This window comes from Ovis aries, chromosome 20 (assembly GCF_016772045.2).
Source record: "Ovis aries strain OAR_USU_Benz2616 breed Rambouillet chromosome 20, ARS-UI_Ramb_v3.0, whole genome shotgun sequence".
NCBI lineage: Eukaryota > Metazoa > Chordata > Mammalia > Artiodactyla > Bovidae > Ovis > Ovis aries.
The window spans coordinates 34,265,416-34,285,447 of NC_056073.1; the positions used below are offsets into that span (position 1 = coordinate 34,265,416).

The 20,032-nt window shown below is 39.0% G+C and overlaps 1 protein-coding gene across 1 annotated transcript in view; it reads right to left on the reverse strand.

Moving 5' to 3' along the window:
* Positions 1 to 18,875, reverse strand: part of LOC101102463 (placental prolactin-related protein 3-like) — a 28,560-nt gene extending 9,685 nt beyond the window's left edge. Inside the window, exon 1 of the mRNA XM_027958619.3 lies at positions 18,663 to 18,875. Within this exon, the coding sequence (XP_027814420.2) occupies positions 18,663 to 18,723 (61 nt within the window). The 5' untranslated portion in view covers positions 18,724 to 18,875. The remainder of the gene's footprint in view (positions 1 to 18,662) is intronic.
* Between the last annotated feature and the right edge of the window lie 1,157 nt (positions 18,876 to 20,032).

Below are 20,032 nucleotides of genomic sequence, written 5' to 3' on the forward strand. Positions count from 1 at the left end.
CTCTTCTTGGGCTCTAAAATCACTGTGGATGGTGACTGCAGACATGAAATTAGACGATGATTGCTTCTTGGGAGGAAAGCTATGACAAACCTAGACAATGTGTTAAAAGCAAAAACATCACTTTGCTGACAGAGGTCTGTATAGTCAAGGCTAAGCTCTTTCCTGTAGTCATGTACACATGTAAGAGCTGGGCAGACAGTAAAAAAGGCAGAGTGCTGAAGAACTGATGTTTTCAAACTTGGACAGCAAGGAGATCAACCTTCAACCGTAAAGGAAATCAACCCCATTTACTCTTCAGAATGACTGATGCTGAAGCTGAAGCTCCAATACTTTGGCCACCTAATGTGATTAGTTGACTCATTGGAAAAGACTCTGATGCTTGGAAATATTGAAGGCAGAAGATAAAGAGGGTGACAGAGGATGAGATTGTTGGATGGCATCACCGATTCAATGGGCATGAACTTGGGCAAATTCTAGGAGATGGTAAGTGACAGGGAAGGCTGGCGTGTTGCAGTCTGGGGATCACAAAGAGTCAGACATAACCTGGCAACTGCAACAACAACAGTTTTATACAAGTTGTAGAATTTTTTTTTTCTGTTTTGTGAAAAATGCCTTGGAATTTTGAAAGACACTGCAACACATATGTAGATAGCTTTGGATATATGGATGTATTAACAGTATTAATCCTTCCAGTCAATAAATATGAAATATGTTTCCTTTTGTGTCTTTATACATTTCTTTCACAAGTTTCTTGAATGTTTTCATACATAGATCTTTCAACACCTTGCTTAAATATATTTCTAAGTATTTTATTTTTTGATGCAATTGTAAATGGGATTATTGTATTTCTGTAATTTGTTTCGGTGTTTTGGAAAAGGCAATGGCACCCCACTCCAGTACGCCTGCCTGGAAAATCTCATGGATGGAGGAGCCTGGTGTGCTACAGTCCATGGGGTCTCTAAGAGTTGGACACGACTGAGCGACTTCACTTTCACTTTTCACTTTCTTGTATTGGAGAAGGAAATGGCAACCCACTCTAGTGTTCTCGCCTGGAGAATCCCAGGGACGGCGGAGCCTGGGGGACTGCGTAGTCCAGTCTATGGGGTCGCATAGAGTCGGACATGACTGAAGTGACTTAGCAGCAGCAGCAGCATGGATAGGTAACTGAGTTTTATATATTCAAATACAGTTTACAAAAAGCATGCTATTTTTTAAGAATAGACAATTTTCCCCCCAAATGAGACATACAGAATGCCCAAGAAATATATCACAAGATGCTCAACATCACTATCAGTGAAGTGCAAATCAAAAGTACAACATACACCACCTCATTCCTGTTTAAATGGCTTTTACCAAAAAATAAGTAATAAGTGTTGTTGAGGAGGTCTAGAAAATGGAGGTCTTAACGGATTAATGGGAGGACTGTATATTGGTGCCACTTCCATGGAATAACTTTTGGAATTATCTCATGAAATTTCACAAGGAACTGTTATACGGCCATTAACCCACTACTGTATATAATTCATTTCTGCATATATATTCAAAGGAAATGAAATAATTATCTCAAAGGAAATCCATACACCCATGTCCACTGCATCTATATTCACAGTAGCCTAGAAACAACCAATTATGGGAACAGTCTAAGTATCTGTCAGCATGTGAAGAGATTAAAACAATGCGATATGATATATATATATATATATATATATATATACATACCCATATGAATTTTATTTAGCCATTGAAAAAGAAAGAAATTCTTGCATTTGTGGCAGCATGGGTGAAATTGGTGGGCCTAATGCTAAGTAAAACAACTTAGAGAAAGACAATTACTGTATGATCTCAAACGCAAGGAATCTAAAAAGAAAAAAGAGTAGAACTCAGAAACAGCATAGGTAAGTGATTGCCAAGGCTTGGAGAGTGGGGGAAATAGGGATGGGTTTGTTAAAGGTTATACATTTTAAAATATGAAAATTATAAACTCTGAGCATCTAATGTATAGCAAAATGACTATAACTGATAAAATTGTGTTGTATAATTGATGCTGTCTAAGAGAGTGGAACTTATTTGTGTTCTCTTCAAAAAATAAAAGGTAAACATGTCAGATGACAGGAATGTGACTTAATAAACAGGGAAGACCTTTCTAATACATATGTAAATGAGGGTCAGCACTATTGCAGAGGGGTAGGTGGAAATGGCAAGTATAGTGGAGTGGGTTGCCATTTCCTCCTCCAAGGAGCTTCCCAACCTAGGGATTGAACCATCTCCTGTGTCTCCTACATTGCAGGCAGATTCTCTAGCTGCTGAGCCATCAGGGAAGTCCTAACAAAACTACCATATGTCCTAGAAATTCTACTATTGGGCATATACGCTGAGAAAACCATAATCCATAAAGACACGTGTACCCAAAGTTCATTGCAACAGTGTTTACAATAGCCAGGACATGGAAGTAATCTAGACGTGCTCTGAGAGAGGAATGGATAAAGATGGTGTGGTACATCTATACAAGGGAATTTTAATTAACCTTAAAAGGAAGCGTATTTGGGTCACTTGAGCTGAGGTGGATGAACCTGCAGCCTGTTATGTAGAGTGAAGTAAGTCAGAAAGAGAAAACCAAATATTATATATTAATGTATGTATGGAGTCTAGAAAAATGGCACTGGTTAACCTATTTTCAGGGCAGGAAGAGAGACACAGACAGAGGAGAGATTTGTGGATACAATGAGGGAAGAAGAGGGCAAGTTGAATTGATAGAGTAGCATTGACACATAGTACATTACCAACTGTAAAATATTAATAGGTAGCTAGTGGGAAGCGGCTGTGTGACACAGGAAGCTTAGCCAGTGCTCTGTGACAACCTAGAGAAGTGGGATGGGGTGCATGGCGGGGGGATTCAAGAGGGAGGGATACATGTATACTTATGGCTGATTCACATAGTTGTACAGCAGAAACCAACGCATTGTAAAGCAATTATACTCCAATCAAATGTAAATTTAAAAATAATATATACATATATCAAATTATCACGTTATATCATTTAAATATCTTACAGGTTTATTTGCCAATTCTGTCTCAAAAAATGCTCTGCTTGCTAGTCAATATTCATGACATTTGATTTATATATGTCAGTGTCTACATAGGAAAAAGAAAACTTTGCAGTATCTACTGAGAAAGGGAAAATGGAGACTTTGTGGATGCTTAAATATCACTTAAGCGAAAGGATTAATAATTAAGTAGTTCTCAGTGGATGAATAGCCCCTCAGCCTCTGGCCTCACTTTTAACTGGACCTGCTTGTCCTGTTTCTAGGGCTTTGGTAGGTTCCTTATCTTTGAGGGCAAATTTAACAAGTCAGCTTTCACACAAATGTTACAACTGGGTGCTTAGTCCCCAGAGGTGACAAAGTCCCTTATACTTGAACCTGCCTGTGTGAAATAAAAGCCTCCCAGTATCATTCATGTTTTTATGGAGATCCAAGAGGCTGATTGGGAGGTTTTGTTTTCCAAGCTGGATCCTCTTGTCAGGACTAGATCAGGGGTGCATGAAATTTTTCAGGCTGCTTGAGCAGCAGTGGCTGTCTTATGCTTGCATACATATGCCTATCACACACACACACACACACACACACACACACACACACACACACACACACACACACCACATAATAAATGATTGGTATGCAGAGCAAAGTTAGGTTCCCATTTTTCAGTGACTGAAGATAAAAAATTTAGACTGATCTTGTTGCCCTAATTCTCTTCCTTTCAGAGTAAAATGTGAATAAAAAATGTGAAAATCCTACACAAACCTTCAAATCAGAAGAGAATTTTAACTTTCCTCCTTCATTATCTTAAAATAAAAATATTCAACAAATATAAATGCATAGACATCAATACATTCATAAAGATATACATACAGGGTAGCTGAAGGATCTTCTAACCAGGATGTCATTAACTTTGGTGTGGAAGGTCTCTGACAGTGTTATGATGACCAGTCACTGAAAGGTTTGACATTTTTCATGAAGCTGAATATGGTTTTCCTTTCGGACACTGCAGATCATAAAGCCTTTGTGGGGCTACTGCAAAAACTGAGAAACTTGCTCTTGTTTTGCTATTACCACCTCTGATTTTTGAACCTCTGGGGGTATCTTATCAACAGAAGTCTCATCTGAAATGGCTGCTGTTAAAATGTCCATGTGTTGCATTTGGAAAGATACTTTTATTATTTGTTACCATAATAGCTGGAATTTTTGACTACTTTTCCATTCTGTAGGAACTTTTACATTTTGAAATATGAGTGCTTCTATTAAAGTTACAGGGACTTTGCGTAAGAGTTTTAAAAAATTAATGCTTTGATCAAATTTGGAACTAGAACATAGGATTGGGGTGACCTGATATCTCTCAGTCCTTTTGCTTGGTTACAGAGTGGGAACCATATCAGATGGTGACCATTCTGTTCCTCATACAATTCCTAGGAAGTCAGTCCACAGTCTCCTTTAATAATCCACCCCAGGACTCAACAACCCAGATTGTTGAAATTTCTTATTATATATACCTTGAAGCTTGAAGTCATTCCATGTTTTGTTTTCCATTTTCCATGGAATTTGAAACCTATTGAGTCTAATAATTCCTAATAAACTTTGATGTCATTATTAAATGATCTTGAACATAATTTTCTAAGGATAAGCCATCTTAAACATTTAGCATTTCTCATGTCTTCTTTTGCACTCTATCTTTTGGATATTTTGGCATATTAATAAATAATCATGATTGAAATTGCTTCAAAGCTTCATAATTTACAAAGCAATTTTTATATCCATGCTGGTCGTATTCTCATTGTGATAAACAAAGAGACAAGGGTTTCATGCACTTAAGGAAGAAAGAAACCTGGGAAGCAAGGAAGGAAGTTAAGATGATGTGTAATGAAGGGTTGAATAGAGCAGGAAATAGATGTAAGAACATGAAATAATGGGATGCTTACGTATTTCAGTGGCCAAACTACAAAGGATAGATGGGTCTGCCAAGATGATTAAAAAAAAAAATACTTACTGTAAATTTTAACATAAAATTCAAGATGAAAATTAAAAGATATATTTCACAAGAACGTTCTAGATCATATAACTCTCTGAAACATGTAGAAATATCACTAAGCTGCTGCTGCTGCTGCTAAGTCGCTTCAGTCGTGTCCAACTCTGTGCGACCCCATAGATGGCAGCCCACCAGGCTCCCCCGTCCCTGGGATTCTCCAGGGGAGAACACTGGAGTGGGTTGCCATTTCCTTCTCCAATGCATTAAAGTGAAAAGTGAAAGTAAAGTGGTTCAGTTGTGCCCGACTCTTAGCGACCCCATGGACTGCAGCCTACCAGGCTCCTTCATCCATGGGATTTTCCAGGCAAGAGTATTGGAGTGGGTTGCCATTGCCTTCTCCAGTATCACTAAGCAGGCATCTATAATTTTAAAATACTCTTAAAGTGTATGTTCTATTATCACAACTATCTTAGAACTATTCATTATATAAAACTGGATCCAAAATACTGTTCCAAGAGCAGAAAACAGAAAAAAGTATAGCTGAATCTTGCTAGTCATACCAGCCCTTCCTCAAGGTAGCACTCAAATGGAGGGAAAGCTGGATTCTCTTGATAAACACAAGTGGGTTCTAATCCAGGTGTGGCCAGAGGTATAACTTCTTTGACTCTGGGCAGGTGATTCAACCCCTCCAGTCTTCTGTGTTCTTAAAAATCTTTATGTATTTGACAACAGTTTACTGAATGCCTCCGCAGCACCAGATTCTACATTATAGAAAGAAAATACTTTGATAAATGGGACAGGTGAGGTCACTGATTTCATTAAGATTATTTTCTAGCAGAAAAGACAGGTATCTGAACAAGTAATCACAAACATGCAGAGATGGGGAAACAGGAAGGATTCATCCTGTGGGAGCAGAGAGCAAGGGAACACGGCTCCTAGTCTAATGGGTTAGGAGTCACTGTCCAAGGAACTGACACAGAAGCTAAAAATCTAAAAGATACATGGGAGGAAGCTGAACAAACTATAGGAAAAAAATCGATCTTGGCAGAGCAAATCAAGGCAAGGAAGATAGCACAGGACCATGTTATGTTCAGGGAACTGATCAGGTGTGGTGTAGCTGGACGGGGAGAGAGGAGAGGACGGGGCAGGAGTGGAGCTGAAGCCCAGGCACGGGCCATGTCTAGGAGAGACCCATTAACAGCAGGAAGAAAAGTAGGCTCTCTCTAGGGAAAAGAGTAGCCATCCAAGGGTTTAGGGAGCAGAGACACGATTATATTGTATTTTTAAAACAAAGTCCCACTGAAGAACAGAGGCATTATTAGAGGGAGCAGAATGGGATTTCAGGGATCTTGGTCAGGGGCTGGGGATCACTCTGGAGATTGACGGAGCAGTTTGTGGTAGAAGGTCTGGAAAGAAAATAAATCTTTAAACTATTTAAGTAAAAGAATGTTCAAAACTTACAACAAAGTCTAATATGTAGGAAGGATAAGCAAAGCAAGAGAGAAAGACGTTTTCTAGCTATAAAATAACTAGAGAGTCATCCCTGCCGTGTATGATCGTGTGAATAAAAATACGAATGTGACATTGCAGACTACATTAAGCATCTCTTATACATCCTAGTGCATAGATGAAATTCAAAAAATGAAAATGGCTGTCTTTAGAGTGAAATAATAATTCACACTTCTTACAAGTGATGTGAGGTTGAATTTTTTTCTGGGTCAAATCCCTTATTTTGCACTCTACCATTGGATGCAAAGACTCCAGTTCACCAATGCAAATGGAAAGGAATGTGGCAGGAGGCTGAGTATGTGGAAAGAGTCTACAGTGTGACTTCCAGATTATGAATGCTTCACCTTTATGTTCTGTCAGCCAATAAAAATGTTATTTGAAAATATATATCAATCTGTTTGGTGAGATTTTTCTCTTAAATTTATGAAGACGTTCAAGACCATGATCTTGATCATGGTTTGTATTCTTTTCCAGGGAGTCTGTTTTTACTCCTATTGGAGTATACCTTTCTGATGAAACACTCTGGGATGGAATAAAATCTTGAGACTCTGCAGTTTGCTCCTCCAGTGGCCAAGACAAAGTCCTTGGTAGGGGTGCTAAAGAACTGTGGTTGACCCACAGACAAGGTACGCATAGATGGAGATGGCCACACACAGACCTCTCTGGTGGGCAGGGCACAGGAGAACCATCCCACAACAGAAGAAGCCTGTTTTACTTCCCTGACTATAGACACAGACCATCACTATCACCAAGGAGGAGGGTGATGTTTCTGTATTATAGGTTAACATGCAAACATTTAGACTTTGTATCTACAAGGATGCAGTTCTAACAAAAGAATCAGAGTTGAATGGGCTTTTTTTCTAAATTTTTAAGACCTCCATATCTTTATAAAGAATTATTCTCTCTGAATATTCTGAAAGACAGGGGAGTCTACGTGCCACAGTCTGTAGAGTCGCAAATAATTGGACACGATTTAGGACTGAACAACAAGTCTAAATATTCAATTGTGCCATTACAATAGCTCTATGTTACTCAGGAATTAAATAAATGGGGAAAATTTGTATGGAGAAAAACTTACTCTTGAACATTCTTTAAATCACCCACAAAGAATGGTATATGTGGTTTTATACATACTTTGTAGTCTTACAATCAGCCTGGCATGGTCAGGCTTTCTCAAGCAATTAGACAAATTCCTACCTCTTTAGTGGAGAAACCAGATGAAACACTAGGCCTCTGTTTAGTGCTTACTTTTTAAAAATAAAGGATTGTCTGTCTTCTGCTTTTTAACACAATATATACAATGTTTAAAGGTTGCTTTCTACTTACATTTACTACAAAACATTGGCCACATTAATCATGTTGTACAAAACATACTCAGCCTACCATATATCCAAGAGTTTGAACACTCAGCATCACTAAATAACCCCCCACCCACTACTAAACACTAGGTCCTTCTCCACATCTGTGAGTCTACTTTTCCGATTTTTTTAAAGCACATGTTAGTTGAGTAACTTAAAGCTATTCAACTTTACTGCATACAAAAGAAACGAACTTTTCTAAATCTATTTACAAAATCAACACTCAAAGTACTAATTTTTAAAATCAACTTTCAAGAATAATTTGAATCAATTTATTGTCTAATTTAAGTAGTAAATTACCTAACTCTTTTGCCATGTCATTCAAAACAGTAAAACATCATTGGCCTAATTAGACATGCTTTTAATGAACTGGGATATTAACTGTGCAGAAAAGAGGGGGGAGTAATGTCAGATTTCCCTTCTCTTTTCTCACTCATATGTGTACATTAATCCAAACGAATCCCAATGTCACGTCCTTCTAGATTTTTATTCATTCTCATTTAATTTTAGAACTGGAAGACAAGTCCAAGATTATCTGCCATGCCAGATACCTTCTTTTTGCCCTTCTGGATATACTTTCTTCTTTCTCCACCATGTTTATGGCCTCTGTGAGATGGCCTAGGGACCACATTAACAGGCCCTCTTACTTTCTGTCTTCCTGTTGGGATCAACATATGGGAAGCCCTGGAAGGAGGTGGATGGAAGGAAACAGAATGAGATCAGTGAACTTATTCCCCTGGCTCCCTCCTCTTAAATTTTCCAGATACAATTACACTTTCTTCAAGGTGTCGTCCTCTGCAGGACTCTGTTTAAGTTCCACAGATGCCTCCTTCTTCCATTTCTTTGGATCTAGCCTGAAAGCAACTCATTTAATAGCAACCAACTCCCATAACTTGATAACACTCTCAAATATTGTCATTTCAGTATACTGTTTAATTTGTTTCATTTCTAAATGCTACAATTTATTTTCACACATGAAAACACTGAACCTGAAGAAACATGACTATCAAGTTCAAGGTAACACAACCAGTAGCCAGCCAATGAATGATGGCGGGAAGAAACCAGAACATTACTTTGCCAGGAACAGAAGCTTCTCTGAAGCAAATTAAACAGACAAAAAGATGGAGACGTTCTTTGGACCACAGAGCAGGGAGTTCAGTGGGACTGACTTGGAAAATAGGAGGAGGCGAAGTCCAACCTTTCTTATCAGGGATGTGTCTCTTCTCTCCACCTTCTCCATAGCTCCAGGTTGACAGGCAGGCTGTCCCGACAGAACAGAAAATGCAGCTACTAGAAGCTGTATCTTTACTCATCCCAAAAGCTCTAGAGAAGTCCCAGAGGCAAGTATAGTTAAGTTTGCACTACTCACAAGCCCACCATGAACAAATTAGGTGAATCTCAAGTGCTCAGATCAAGACAGGTGGCCATTCCTAGAGTGAGGAAATAGGGTCAGCCCCACCCCCAAAACATAGACTCAGGTGGGGAATAGATGATTTCTAAGAGAAAGAGACAGACAGAAAGCAGAGGAAAGAAACACTTCTAGAAATAGGAGTAAAAGTAGTGTAGAACCACAGACAACTGGTATACCAAAGCAAGAACAGAATCAGTTATCTGAACCTAATTCAATTTATCTTTCACTATGACATATACCAGAGAAGGCAATGGCACCCCACTCTAATATTCTTGCCTGGAAAATCCCATGGACGGAGGAGCCTGGTAGGCTGCAGTCCATGTGGTTGCTAAGAGTCAGACATGACTGAGCGACTTCACTTTCACTTTTCACTTTCACGAATTGGAGAAGGAAATGACAACGCACTCCAGTGTTCTTGCCTAGAGAATCCCAGGGACGGGGGATCCTGGTGGGCTGTCGTCTATGGGGTCGCACAGAGTCAGACATGACAGCAGCAGCAGCATGACACATACAGCAACACATACAGCAACCAAATAATCTGACCGAACCTAAATCTTATTCCATGGAACCTAAAGAAAACAATCAACCTGTACATACCAATGATGAACATTAGTTTTGTAGTTACAAGTCACAGAGAATTACCACATACATTATCTCATTTAATTCAGTTATTCCAGATTCAGATTTCCATATACTTTGCCTGTGGCCTTTTTCAAGGTCAAACAAATGTTTGTGAACTTTGAGAATCCAAAGATTATTTCTAAATGCTTCAGTGGTATTCACATGTGGTTAAGAAACTATAGTGTAAACATTTCAGAACTCATGCTCGTCAGTTTTATTGTGCTAAGAATCACTTGGAAATTCAGTCAGAGACCCATTAGGATATAATTCTAGGTCAAAGGCCAAAGTTCTTGGAATAGTCATGTCTTCTTTTCTGCAATCTGCATTTTGCCTAGACCCCAGGGGTCACTCTAATACTAAAATATAGCTCCCCCACTTCCAGTGAAAATCACTGACCAAGGCTTCTGCCATAATATTGCAGAAAAGCATGGATATGTGTGCCTACTTACCCAGAAATGCGTGGTTAGTATAAAAATCTCAAACAAATGATCAAGAGGCCAAGGCTGGCAGAGTCGCATGATGGTTTTGGGGCAAATTGTGGGTTTTCTCTGGTGAAATTTAGAGGTCAGAAAATACATGAAGATGACCCCATGGTGAAGTATTTAATAAGCTGGGGGAGAAAACCAACTTGGTGTGGATTCTACTCCATTTAGAGTGAAAACTAGAACTTGATTCAGAAGGTTAAGAGGAAAGACCAAACACAATAACATGAAAGAATGAATTTGTTTTGCCCTTTCTTGATAAAGGTAAAAAGTATTTAATACAATAAACCTAGCAATATATTTATATAAGCATATTTAAGTTTATATATATATTATATCTATTATAAAACAGTATACAAAAGTGCATATATACAGTTTCAGACATTTTCTAAATTTCTCAGTTATGACAACAGATGGATTGAAGGTTCCCAAATTTGCAACTGAAACTCATATCATGTGATATTTTCAAATGTACTTTTCTAAATGGTGATGCCAACCATGGATCAACCCGTTGGTAGACATGAGGTCAGTAATCCCCATGTCAGAGTTTATTTGGTGCTGCTAGTTAGAAAACCTGAAGTTGATATGTCTGTCAAAGCTCATAACTGTTTTCAGTGCATTTCACATCAGAGGCAGGTGGAAACGCCCACTCTCTGGAGGAACCGTCTTTGAAAACTGGTGACAGATGTGATATGAGGACAGAAAAGGAGAAGTGAGTAAGCAAAAGGTGACTCTAAAATCTTGAGCCTCTAGCTGTGTATTCACTCAACTATGCTTACAGAGCCCTCTGCTTTTATACTGACTACAAAACAGTAGGAAAAAAAGCAGCCCAAGTCAGCCTGCTTTCTTACACCAATCAGTCACTGAGAAATACAAGAAGTAACCGTTTTAGGAGATGCAATCTTATTCACAAGGTGCTGGGAGGTTTCTCTTAGTCTATAAATTGTTTCTAAGGGGATTAACTAAAAGTAAATTAAAAGAATCTGATCAAAATCTCCTAAGTCCTTTCAGAATTTGAGTAGAAATGAAAGGCACATTGGTAACCAAGATTCAGTCACAGATGAGTCAGATCCAGAACCAGTTTAGACAAATATCTGTGTATCTTATCTGCTCAATCTGGAGTCTCCCCATTTTCCAAACAAATGACTATGTAGTATCATTTAAGATGCACAATTCCGTTTTCATCTCAGTCTACATATGAACTTTGACATGTTAGCACTGTGTTGGAAAGAGGATGCAAACAAGTAGATTTATCAGAGTTTGAGAAGCAAAATAAGAGCTACTGTTGTGAAAGGAAAAATGTTGCATTGCCTAACTGATGACATAATGTCTAACGGGTTAAGGCAAAGTTAAGGAACAGATCAGACATCAAGATTCAATCTCTGAGGCTCATGTTTTGAACTTTCCATTCTGAATATAGACTTCCACAATATTTAGTGCATCATCATCATTTCAGAAAAGATGATGGGGAAACAAAGCGTTGTCAGGAGTGTTAATTTTCATCACAGTGTTTAATATTAATATTAAATTAATAGTAATATTAGTTAATATTTAGTTTCTAGCAAATCAAATAATGTATGCAAGATACAATGTCAAGTAAGCACCGATATAATACGTTAAAACATTTGCGTGCATACATGAACTCAGAAGACTTTTTCTATTGTTATCATAAAGCATGTTGAACATGCAAAGAAAAAAATTGAGAGCCCTATCCCTAAAATGTTGTGTAATCTGAAGATACAATTATACTCCGCTAGGATAATGACAGACACCCATAAGATGGGTAATCCACAAATAGTAAAACAACAACAGTAAAAAATCCTATGAATGCAACTAATTTTCTGGGACTCAGTTCAGTTCAGTTCAGTTCAGTTCAGTTCAGTTCAGTTCAGTAGCAGAGTCATGTGCGACTCCTTACGACCCCATGAATCGCACCATGCCAGGCCTCCCTGTCCATCACCAACTCCTGGAATTCACTCAAACTCACATCCATTGAGACGGTGATGTCATCCAGTCACCTCAGCCTCTATCGTCCCCTTTTCCTCCAGCACCCAATCCCTACCAGCATCAGAGTCTTTTCCAATGAGTCAACTCTTCGCATGACGTGGCCAAAGTACTGGAGTTTCACCTTTAGCATCATTCCTTCCAAAGAAATCCCAGGGTTGATCTCCTTCAGAATGGACTGGTTGGATCTCCTTGCAGTCCAAGGTACTCGCAGGAGTCTTCTCCAACACCACACTTCAAAAGCATCAATTCTTTGGCACTCAGCTTTCTTCACAGTCCAACTCTCACATCCTTGACTAGACGGAACTTTGTTGGTAATGTCTCTGTTTTTCAATATGCTATCTAGGTTCGTCATAACATTTCTTCCAAGGAATAAGCATTTTTAATTTCATGGCTGCAGTCACCATCTGCAGTGATTTTGGAGCCTAAAAAAAAAGTCTGATACTGCTTCCACAGTTATCTGTTTGCCATGAAGTGATGGGACCAGATGCCATGATCTTCGTTTTCTGAATGTTGAGCTTTAAGCCAACTTTTTCACTCTCCTCTTTCACTTTCATCAAGAGGCTTTTTAGTTCCTCTTCACTTTCTGCCATAAGGGTGGTGTCATCTGCATACCTGAGGTTATTGATATTTCTCCCAGAAATCTTGATTCCAGCTGTGCTTATTCCAGCCCAGCTTTTCTCATGATGTACTCTGCCTATAAGTTAAATAAGCTTGGTGACAGACAATATACAGCCTTGATGTCCTCTTTTTCCTATTTGGACTCAATCTACTGTTCCATGTCCAGTTCTAACTGTTGCTTCCTGAACTGCATATAAGATTGTCAAGAGGCAGGTCAAGTGGTCTGATATCCCATCTCTTGAAGAATTTTCCGGTTTATTGTGATCCACACAGTCAAAGGCTTTGGCATAGTCAATAAAGCAGAAATAGATGTTTTTCTGGAACTCTCTTGCTTTTTCAATGATCCAGGAGATGCTGGCAAATTGATCTCTGGTTCTGCTGCCTTTTCTAAAACAAGCATGAACATCTGGAAGTTCACGGTTCACATATTGCTGAAGCCTGGCTTGGATAGTATTGAACATTACTTTAGGAGCATGTGAGATGAGTGCAATTGTGCGGTAGTTTGAGCATTCTTTGGCATTGCCTTTCTTTGGGATCAGAATGAAGACTGACCATTTCTAGTCCTGTGGCCACTGCTGACTTTTCTAAATTTGCTGGCATATTGAGTGCAGCACTTCCATAGCATCATCTTTCAGGATTTGAAATAGCTCAACTGGAATTCCATCACTTCCACTAGCTTTGTTCATAGTGATGCTTTCCAAGGTCCACTTGACTTCTTATTCCAGGATGTCTGACTCTAGATGAGTGGACACACCATCATGATTATCTTGGTCCTGAAGATCTTCTATGAACAGTTCTTCTGTGTATTCTTGCCACCTCTTCTTAATATCTTCTGCTTCTGTTAGGTCCATACCATCTCTGTCCTTTATTGAGCCCATTTTTGCATGAAATGTTCCATTGGTATCTCTGATTTTCTTGAAGAGATCTCTAATCTTCCCCATTCTGTTGTTTTCCTCTATTTCTTTGCATTGATCACTGAGGAAGGCTTTCTTATCTCTTCTTGCTATTCTTTGCATCTCTGCATTCAGATGCTTATATCTTTCCACTTTACTTTGCTTTTCACTTCTCTTCTTTCACAGCTATTTGTAAGCCTTCCCCAGACAACCATTTTGCTCTTTTGCATTTCTTTTCCATGGGGATGGTATTGATCCCTAACTCCTGCAAAATGTCAGGAACCTCCGTCCATATTTCATCAGGCACTCTATCTATCAGATCTAGGCCCTTAAATCTATTTCTCACTTCCACTGTATAATCGTAAGGGATTTGATTTAGGTCATACCTGAATGGCCTAGTTGTTTTCCCTACTTTCTTTAATTTACGTCTGAATTTGGCAAAAAGGAGCTCATGATCTGAGCCACAGTCAGCCCCCAGTCTTGTTTTTGCTGACTGTATAGAGCTTCTCCATCTTTGGCTATTAATATAATCAATCTGATTTCAGTGTTGATTATCTGGTGATGTCCATATGTAGAGTCTTCTTTTGTGTTGTTGGAAGAGGATGTTTGCTATGACTAGTGCCTTCTCTTGGTAAAACTCTATTAGCCTTTGCCCTGCCTCATTCTGTATTCCAAGACCAAATTTGCCTGTTACTCCAGGTGTTTCTTGACTTCCTACTTTTACATTCCAGTCCCCTATAATGAAAAGGACATCTTTTTTGGGTGTTAGTTCTAAAAGGTCTTGTAGGTCTTCATAAAACCATTCAACTTCAGCTTCTTCAGCGTTACTGGTTGGGGCATAGACTTGCATTACTGCGATATTGAATAGTTTGCCTTGGAAACGAACAGAGATCATTCTGTCGTTTTTGAAATTGCATCCAAGTACTGCACGTCGGACTCTTTTGTTGAGGATGATGGCTACTCCAATTCTTCTAAGTGATTGCTGCCCACAGTATTAGACATAATGGTCATCTGAGTCAAATTCACCCTTTCCAGTCCATTTTAGTTTATGATTCCTAGAATGTCGACATTCACTCTTGCCATCTCCTGTTTGACCACTTCCAATTTGCCTTGATTAATGGACCTAACATTCCAGGTTCCTGTGTAATATTGCTCTTTATACCATCAGACTTTGCTTCTATCACTAGTCACATCCACAACTGAGTATTGTTTTTTCTTTGGCTCCATCCCTTCATTCTTTCTGGAGTTCTTTCTCCACTGATCTCCACTAAAGGTATCTAAAGGGCTGATCCAGATTATATCTGTTTCTCATTTTATATTCTTCCTTAAAACGCTATTTCTTTAATAAAGTGTAGATAATTTGCATTCTAAAAGTGTGAGGTGGATCAAAGTTTGTCACTCTTGTAATCTAAGTGTACAAGATTATCACAGGTACAGGCAATTAATAAGCAGATTGCCCTACACCCAGAGACCTTTGGGACCCCTCACTAGAAGTAAGGCATATTTGAGATTTCAGCTCAGTTACAAATAGAACTAGGCAGAGAAAGCTTATACACCCTGTTCTCATTTTCTCCATTTTCTTTTGAAATTGAGAAAACACTTGAGTCACATTGAAGTGATATTATTGACTTGCGTAACTTTTTTTTTTTTTTTTTGCTCAGCAATGTGAATGTGCATTTTTCAAATATCAAGACTTTCATCTCAGTTGCTCCACCAGAAAACTCTATAGAGGCTGGAAAACATTTCTATATAAGGGTTTGCTATGCTGAGAGGAGAACTACTCTAGCTTGGAAGAGGTTGTAAAAATCCCATCAGAAAGCTCTTTTGAGTCCTCCTCAGCCTAAACACTTCAGTGAGAGGGGTCAAAGTCACCAACTGCTAAAACAAAATCCAAATTATACAGTGCTCCCACAAGAAGGGTCAAACAGTAAAAATGCCCTTAAAAAGCAACAGGTACATTCTCCTAAATCCTACTGATTTTTACAAGTTGTCCATAAGTTTAAAAGACTAGCTTCTTAGGTATCATTGTCGAAACGAAATTGAACTGTTCAAGAAGGAGGGAGTGGTAACAATAGTGGTGTGGTCAGTCCAAGCTTTGAACTCTCAAAGCAACCAGCCTGCAAACTACAAAGCACCAGATGGTTTTATAAACCCGAAGGTCCATAAATCTTTCCTGACATTTTCTCCCCCCCCAAAATTGTTTTCTTTGTAGGATTGCAGAAAATGGTTGCCATTGAGTATCTGAGCCCCCCCAAACCCTAATAGCTTTTTAAGTTTTCTTGCTCTGCATGCAGGAGACACACAGAACAGAGGCCAAGAGAACAAGCTCAGAGCACAGAGTCATCTGGCAGCAGTCTTGCTGGAGAGAGAAGGCTGAGCTTCTATTTCTCAACCTTGACTGTCTCGCTGTAGTCATCACAACTTAATGAAGTTCTAAGATTTTAAACATTTATGGACTAAGCGTACAGATACCTCCTTCAATTGGAAAAATAATATATGTTTCTGATTTTCAAATACAACTCCAAATCTCCAGGTTTTAAATCATATTCAGCAGGGCCAGAAAGAGAGAATGATGGGGGAAAAGACTTCCCTGATTTTGTTATTTAGTCACTAATTTGTGCCTGATTCTTTTGCAACCCCATGGACCATAATCCACCAGGCTCCACTGTCCATGGGATTTCCCTGGCGTGAATACAGAATGGGTTGCCATTTCCTTGTCCAGGGGATCTTCACCACTCAGGAAATCAACCCTGGGTCTCCTGCATTGGCAGGTGGGTTCTTTATGGCTGAACCAGCAGTGTAACTTTAATTTGTAATGGAGTCAACTTTATCCCTACAACTTTTAATATGTGTGTTTGAGCTACCCATTTCCCACATCCTACCCAGTAGAACATGAGGAAGAGTACAAAAAATTGGAGGGAAAGAGGGGCAGACAAAAGAGCAATTGTTAGCCACAGTGTAAATTGGCTCATTTCACTTTTCAAATTCTGTGTACACACCTGTGTGTGGAGGCGTGTCCCAACTTTGTCAGGATGGAATTCAATCAGGCAAGAGTCTACAAAAAATATGAGGGTTTGATTTTGCTACAAACTTAGTGATTCAGAAAAGGGCAACTGTTCTTGGCAGACCCATCTATATTTAACTCTTTTTAAATTTCTCTTATCAAAGTCTTAAAGCTTTTGTATAAAATTTTTCAACACCTTGCTTAAGTTTATTTCTAAGTGTTTTATCTCTTTTTTGATGCTATAGTAAATGGGATTGTTTTCTTTATTCCACTTTCTGGTAGTTCATTGTTGATTGATAGGTCGGCAACTGAGTTTCGTATATTGGAATATAGTAAAATAATGTATGCTACATCTTTAAAGAATAGATATTTTCCCACAAATAAGACATGTAGATGATCAAGTGGTATATGACAAGATGCTCAGCATCACTAATAATCAAAGGAAATGCAGATCAAAAGCACAAGAGATATCACCTCATACCTGTTGGAAAGGGTAGTACCAAAAATGTAAGAAAAGACAAAGGTTATTGAGGATGTGGAGAAAAGGAGTGCTTATGCACTGTTGGTAAGGAGGTATAGTGGTGCAACGCCCACAGAAACATACTGTGGAGTTTCCTCAAGAAATTTAAAAGAGAACAGTTATGTGATCCATTATCCCACTTCTGGATATATAGTCAAGGAAATGAAATCATTGTCTCAAAGAGATATCCCTATTCCCATGCTCACTGCAGCATTATTCACAGTAGCCTTGTAATAGAAACAACAATCTTTCAACAGGTGAATGGATTAGAACAATGTGATGTGACATATATAGGAAAATATTACTTAGCCATTAGGAAAAGAAAGAAATCCTTCCATTTCTGGCAACACGGATGAAACTGGAGGGTATTATGCCAAGTAAACTAAGCCAGAGAAAGACAAATATCATAGGATGTCAAGTATAAGGAATTTCAAAAACAAAAGATGGAACTCAGAGTAGAAAAATGATTGCCAAAGACTGGAGGGTAGGACAAATAGGGAGAGATTTTTAAAGGTTAAATATTTTCTTGTATAAAAAATTAATGATGTCTGAGTATCTAAGTTTGAACTTCATGATCTATCATGAGATCTAATCATGAGATTGAACAAGCTCTGGGAGTTGTTTATGGGCAGGGAAGCCTGTGTTGCCAGAGTTCATGGGGTCACATAGAGTCACACACCACTGAATGACGGACTGAACTGAAGAGAATGGAACTTACCTGTGTTCTCCTCAAAAAGCAAAAGTTAAACGTGTATGGTGATGACAGTGTTACGTAATAGAAAGGGAAACTTCTTTTGTTTTTAATACATGTATAAATCAGGGTGGACAAGATGACGGAGGGGTAGGTGGAAGTGGAGTACACCTCTCTCCACTGATGCATCAAGAATGTCTAAAGACGCAGCAGTTCCCACGGAAGACCAGGTGAGCACTGGCAGGACTTCCTGACTACTGAGGAGGAATATCACGATCCATACAGAACTCAGTAGGACAAAGGAAAGAAGGGACAAGGAGGAAGGGAAAAGAAGGAGCAGAGCAAGTGGGACCAGCCTGCACCTGGGGGAGAAGGAGCTGAAGCGCAGGGGAGAGATCCCCACGTCCATGGCCATCCACTGGGATGGGGGAGGCATTTGAAGCTGTTGGGGAGTGAACTAACTAATCTGTCACAGTCTGAACAGAGGGAGAACCACATAGACAAGCCATGCTGCAGCCTTTCATACCTCGGACAGGGTTGTAAGTCCACTGGTGTCCACAGAAGCTGGAAGCTGGAGCCATGGGCATTGCAGAATGACTGTTGACCGTTGGGAGACAGCAGGATTGGATGGGATAGAGGAAATCTGCTGCATGGACTGCTTCTTAAGGAAAACCAGGAGGACATATAATAGGGTTCCACTGCCTGTGGAGTAGAGCTGTCTCTTTCTCCATGCTGGTACCTGCAGGTTGAGATATAGAGAAAGACTTCAGTGAGGGTGGTCCTTGAGTGCCTGACGCACTAAGCAATGGAGAATTTTGAATGTCTATATACCAGACCCTAATCTATTCTCTATCTAAATTTTGGGTTTTAGCATCATAATGTTTTTATGAACTTAAATTTCTTCTGGTAAAGTTTCTTGTTTACAAATTAAGCTAATTCCTCACATCCGGCTCATTTTTGGAATTTCAAGAAACTTTGAGCTCCTTCCTTCCTCTCAAGGCAATACTGCACTGCACTTTGCTGCCATTGCTGACTTCCCATACTTTGACTTCTTGCCTAGTATATTCTATGTCTTTCTCTATTCACTATAACTTTAGTAGTATGTGTCCCTAGGTTGGTATTAATATTTATAATTAATTATTATCCTGATGCATTCGAGAACCAAAAGGACTACAGTTACAACAGTAGTAATACATTACCCCCAAATTATAATCCATTCATGCACCCATTTAAACTGATTTTCTATCTATATATTATTGAGTCTCTTAACTCATTTTCCTTACTAGGTGGCTCAATTTTGAAATGAAACATAGAAAACAATGGAGTGGTAAACTCTGGAAATTACCTTCCTTTTGATATGCCTCATTAGTAAGTATGCAAATATTAGTCCCCCCGCCACAGTGGGGCTCTTAGTACATATTATAGCTCGCTGCGGGTGATTGCTCTTGACTGAAGGATGTACACTGTGAACTGTAGTTGTCAAACAAGTGAGTGGCGATGAAGAAAGTAACACCAGGAAGGCACAGGCTTTTGTTGTTCTAGAAGGAAAAACTTTCTGTGTCTCTCATCTACAGTCTAATCTTCAGATTTGGTGAAACTGTTACTTTTCTTATGCTCCATTAAAAATTTGGATTATTTGGGGGTTTTTGTCCTTGAGTTGTATGTCTCATGTATTTTAGGATATTAAGCCCTTATCAAATATATGATTTGGAAATATCTTCTGTCAATCTGTAAATTGCCATTGATTTTGTTGATGTTCCTTTGTTTGGAGTTTGATGTGGTCCCTAGTTTCTTTTTGGAGTTCTTGCCTTTGCTTTTGGTGTGAAATCCAAAAAGTCACTGCAAAAACCGATGGCAAGAAGACTACCTCAATGTATTCTTCTAGGGGTTTAATTG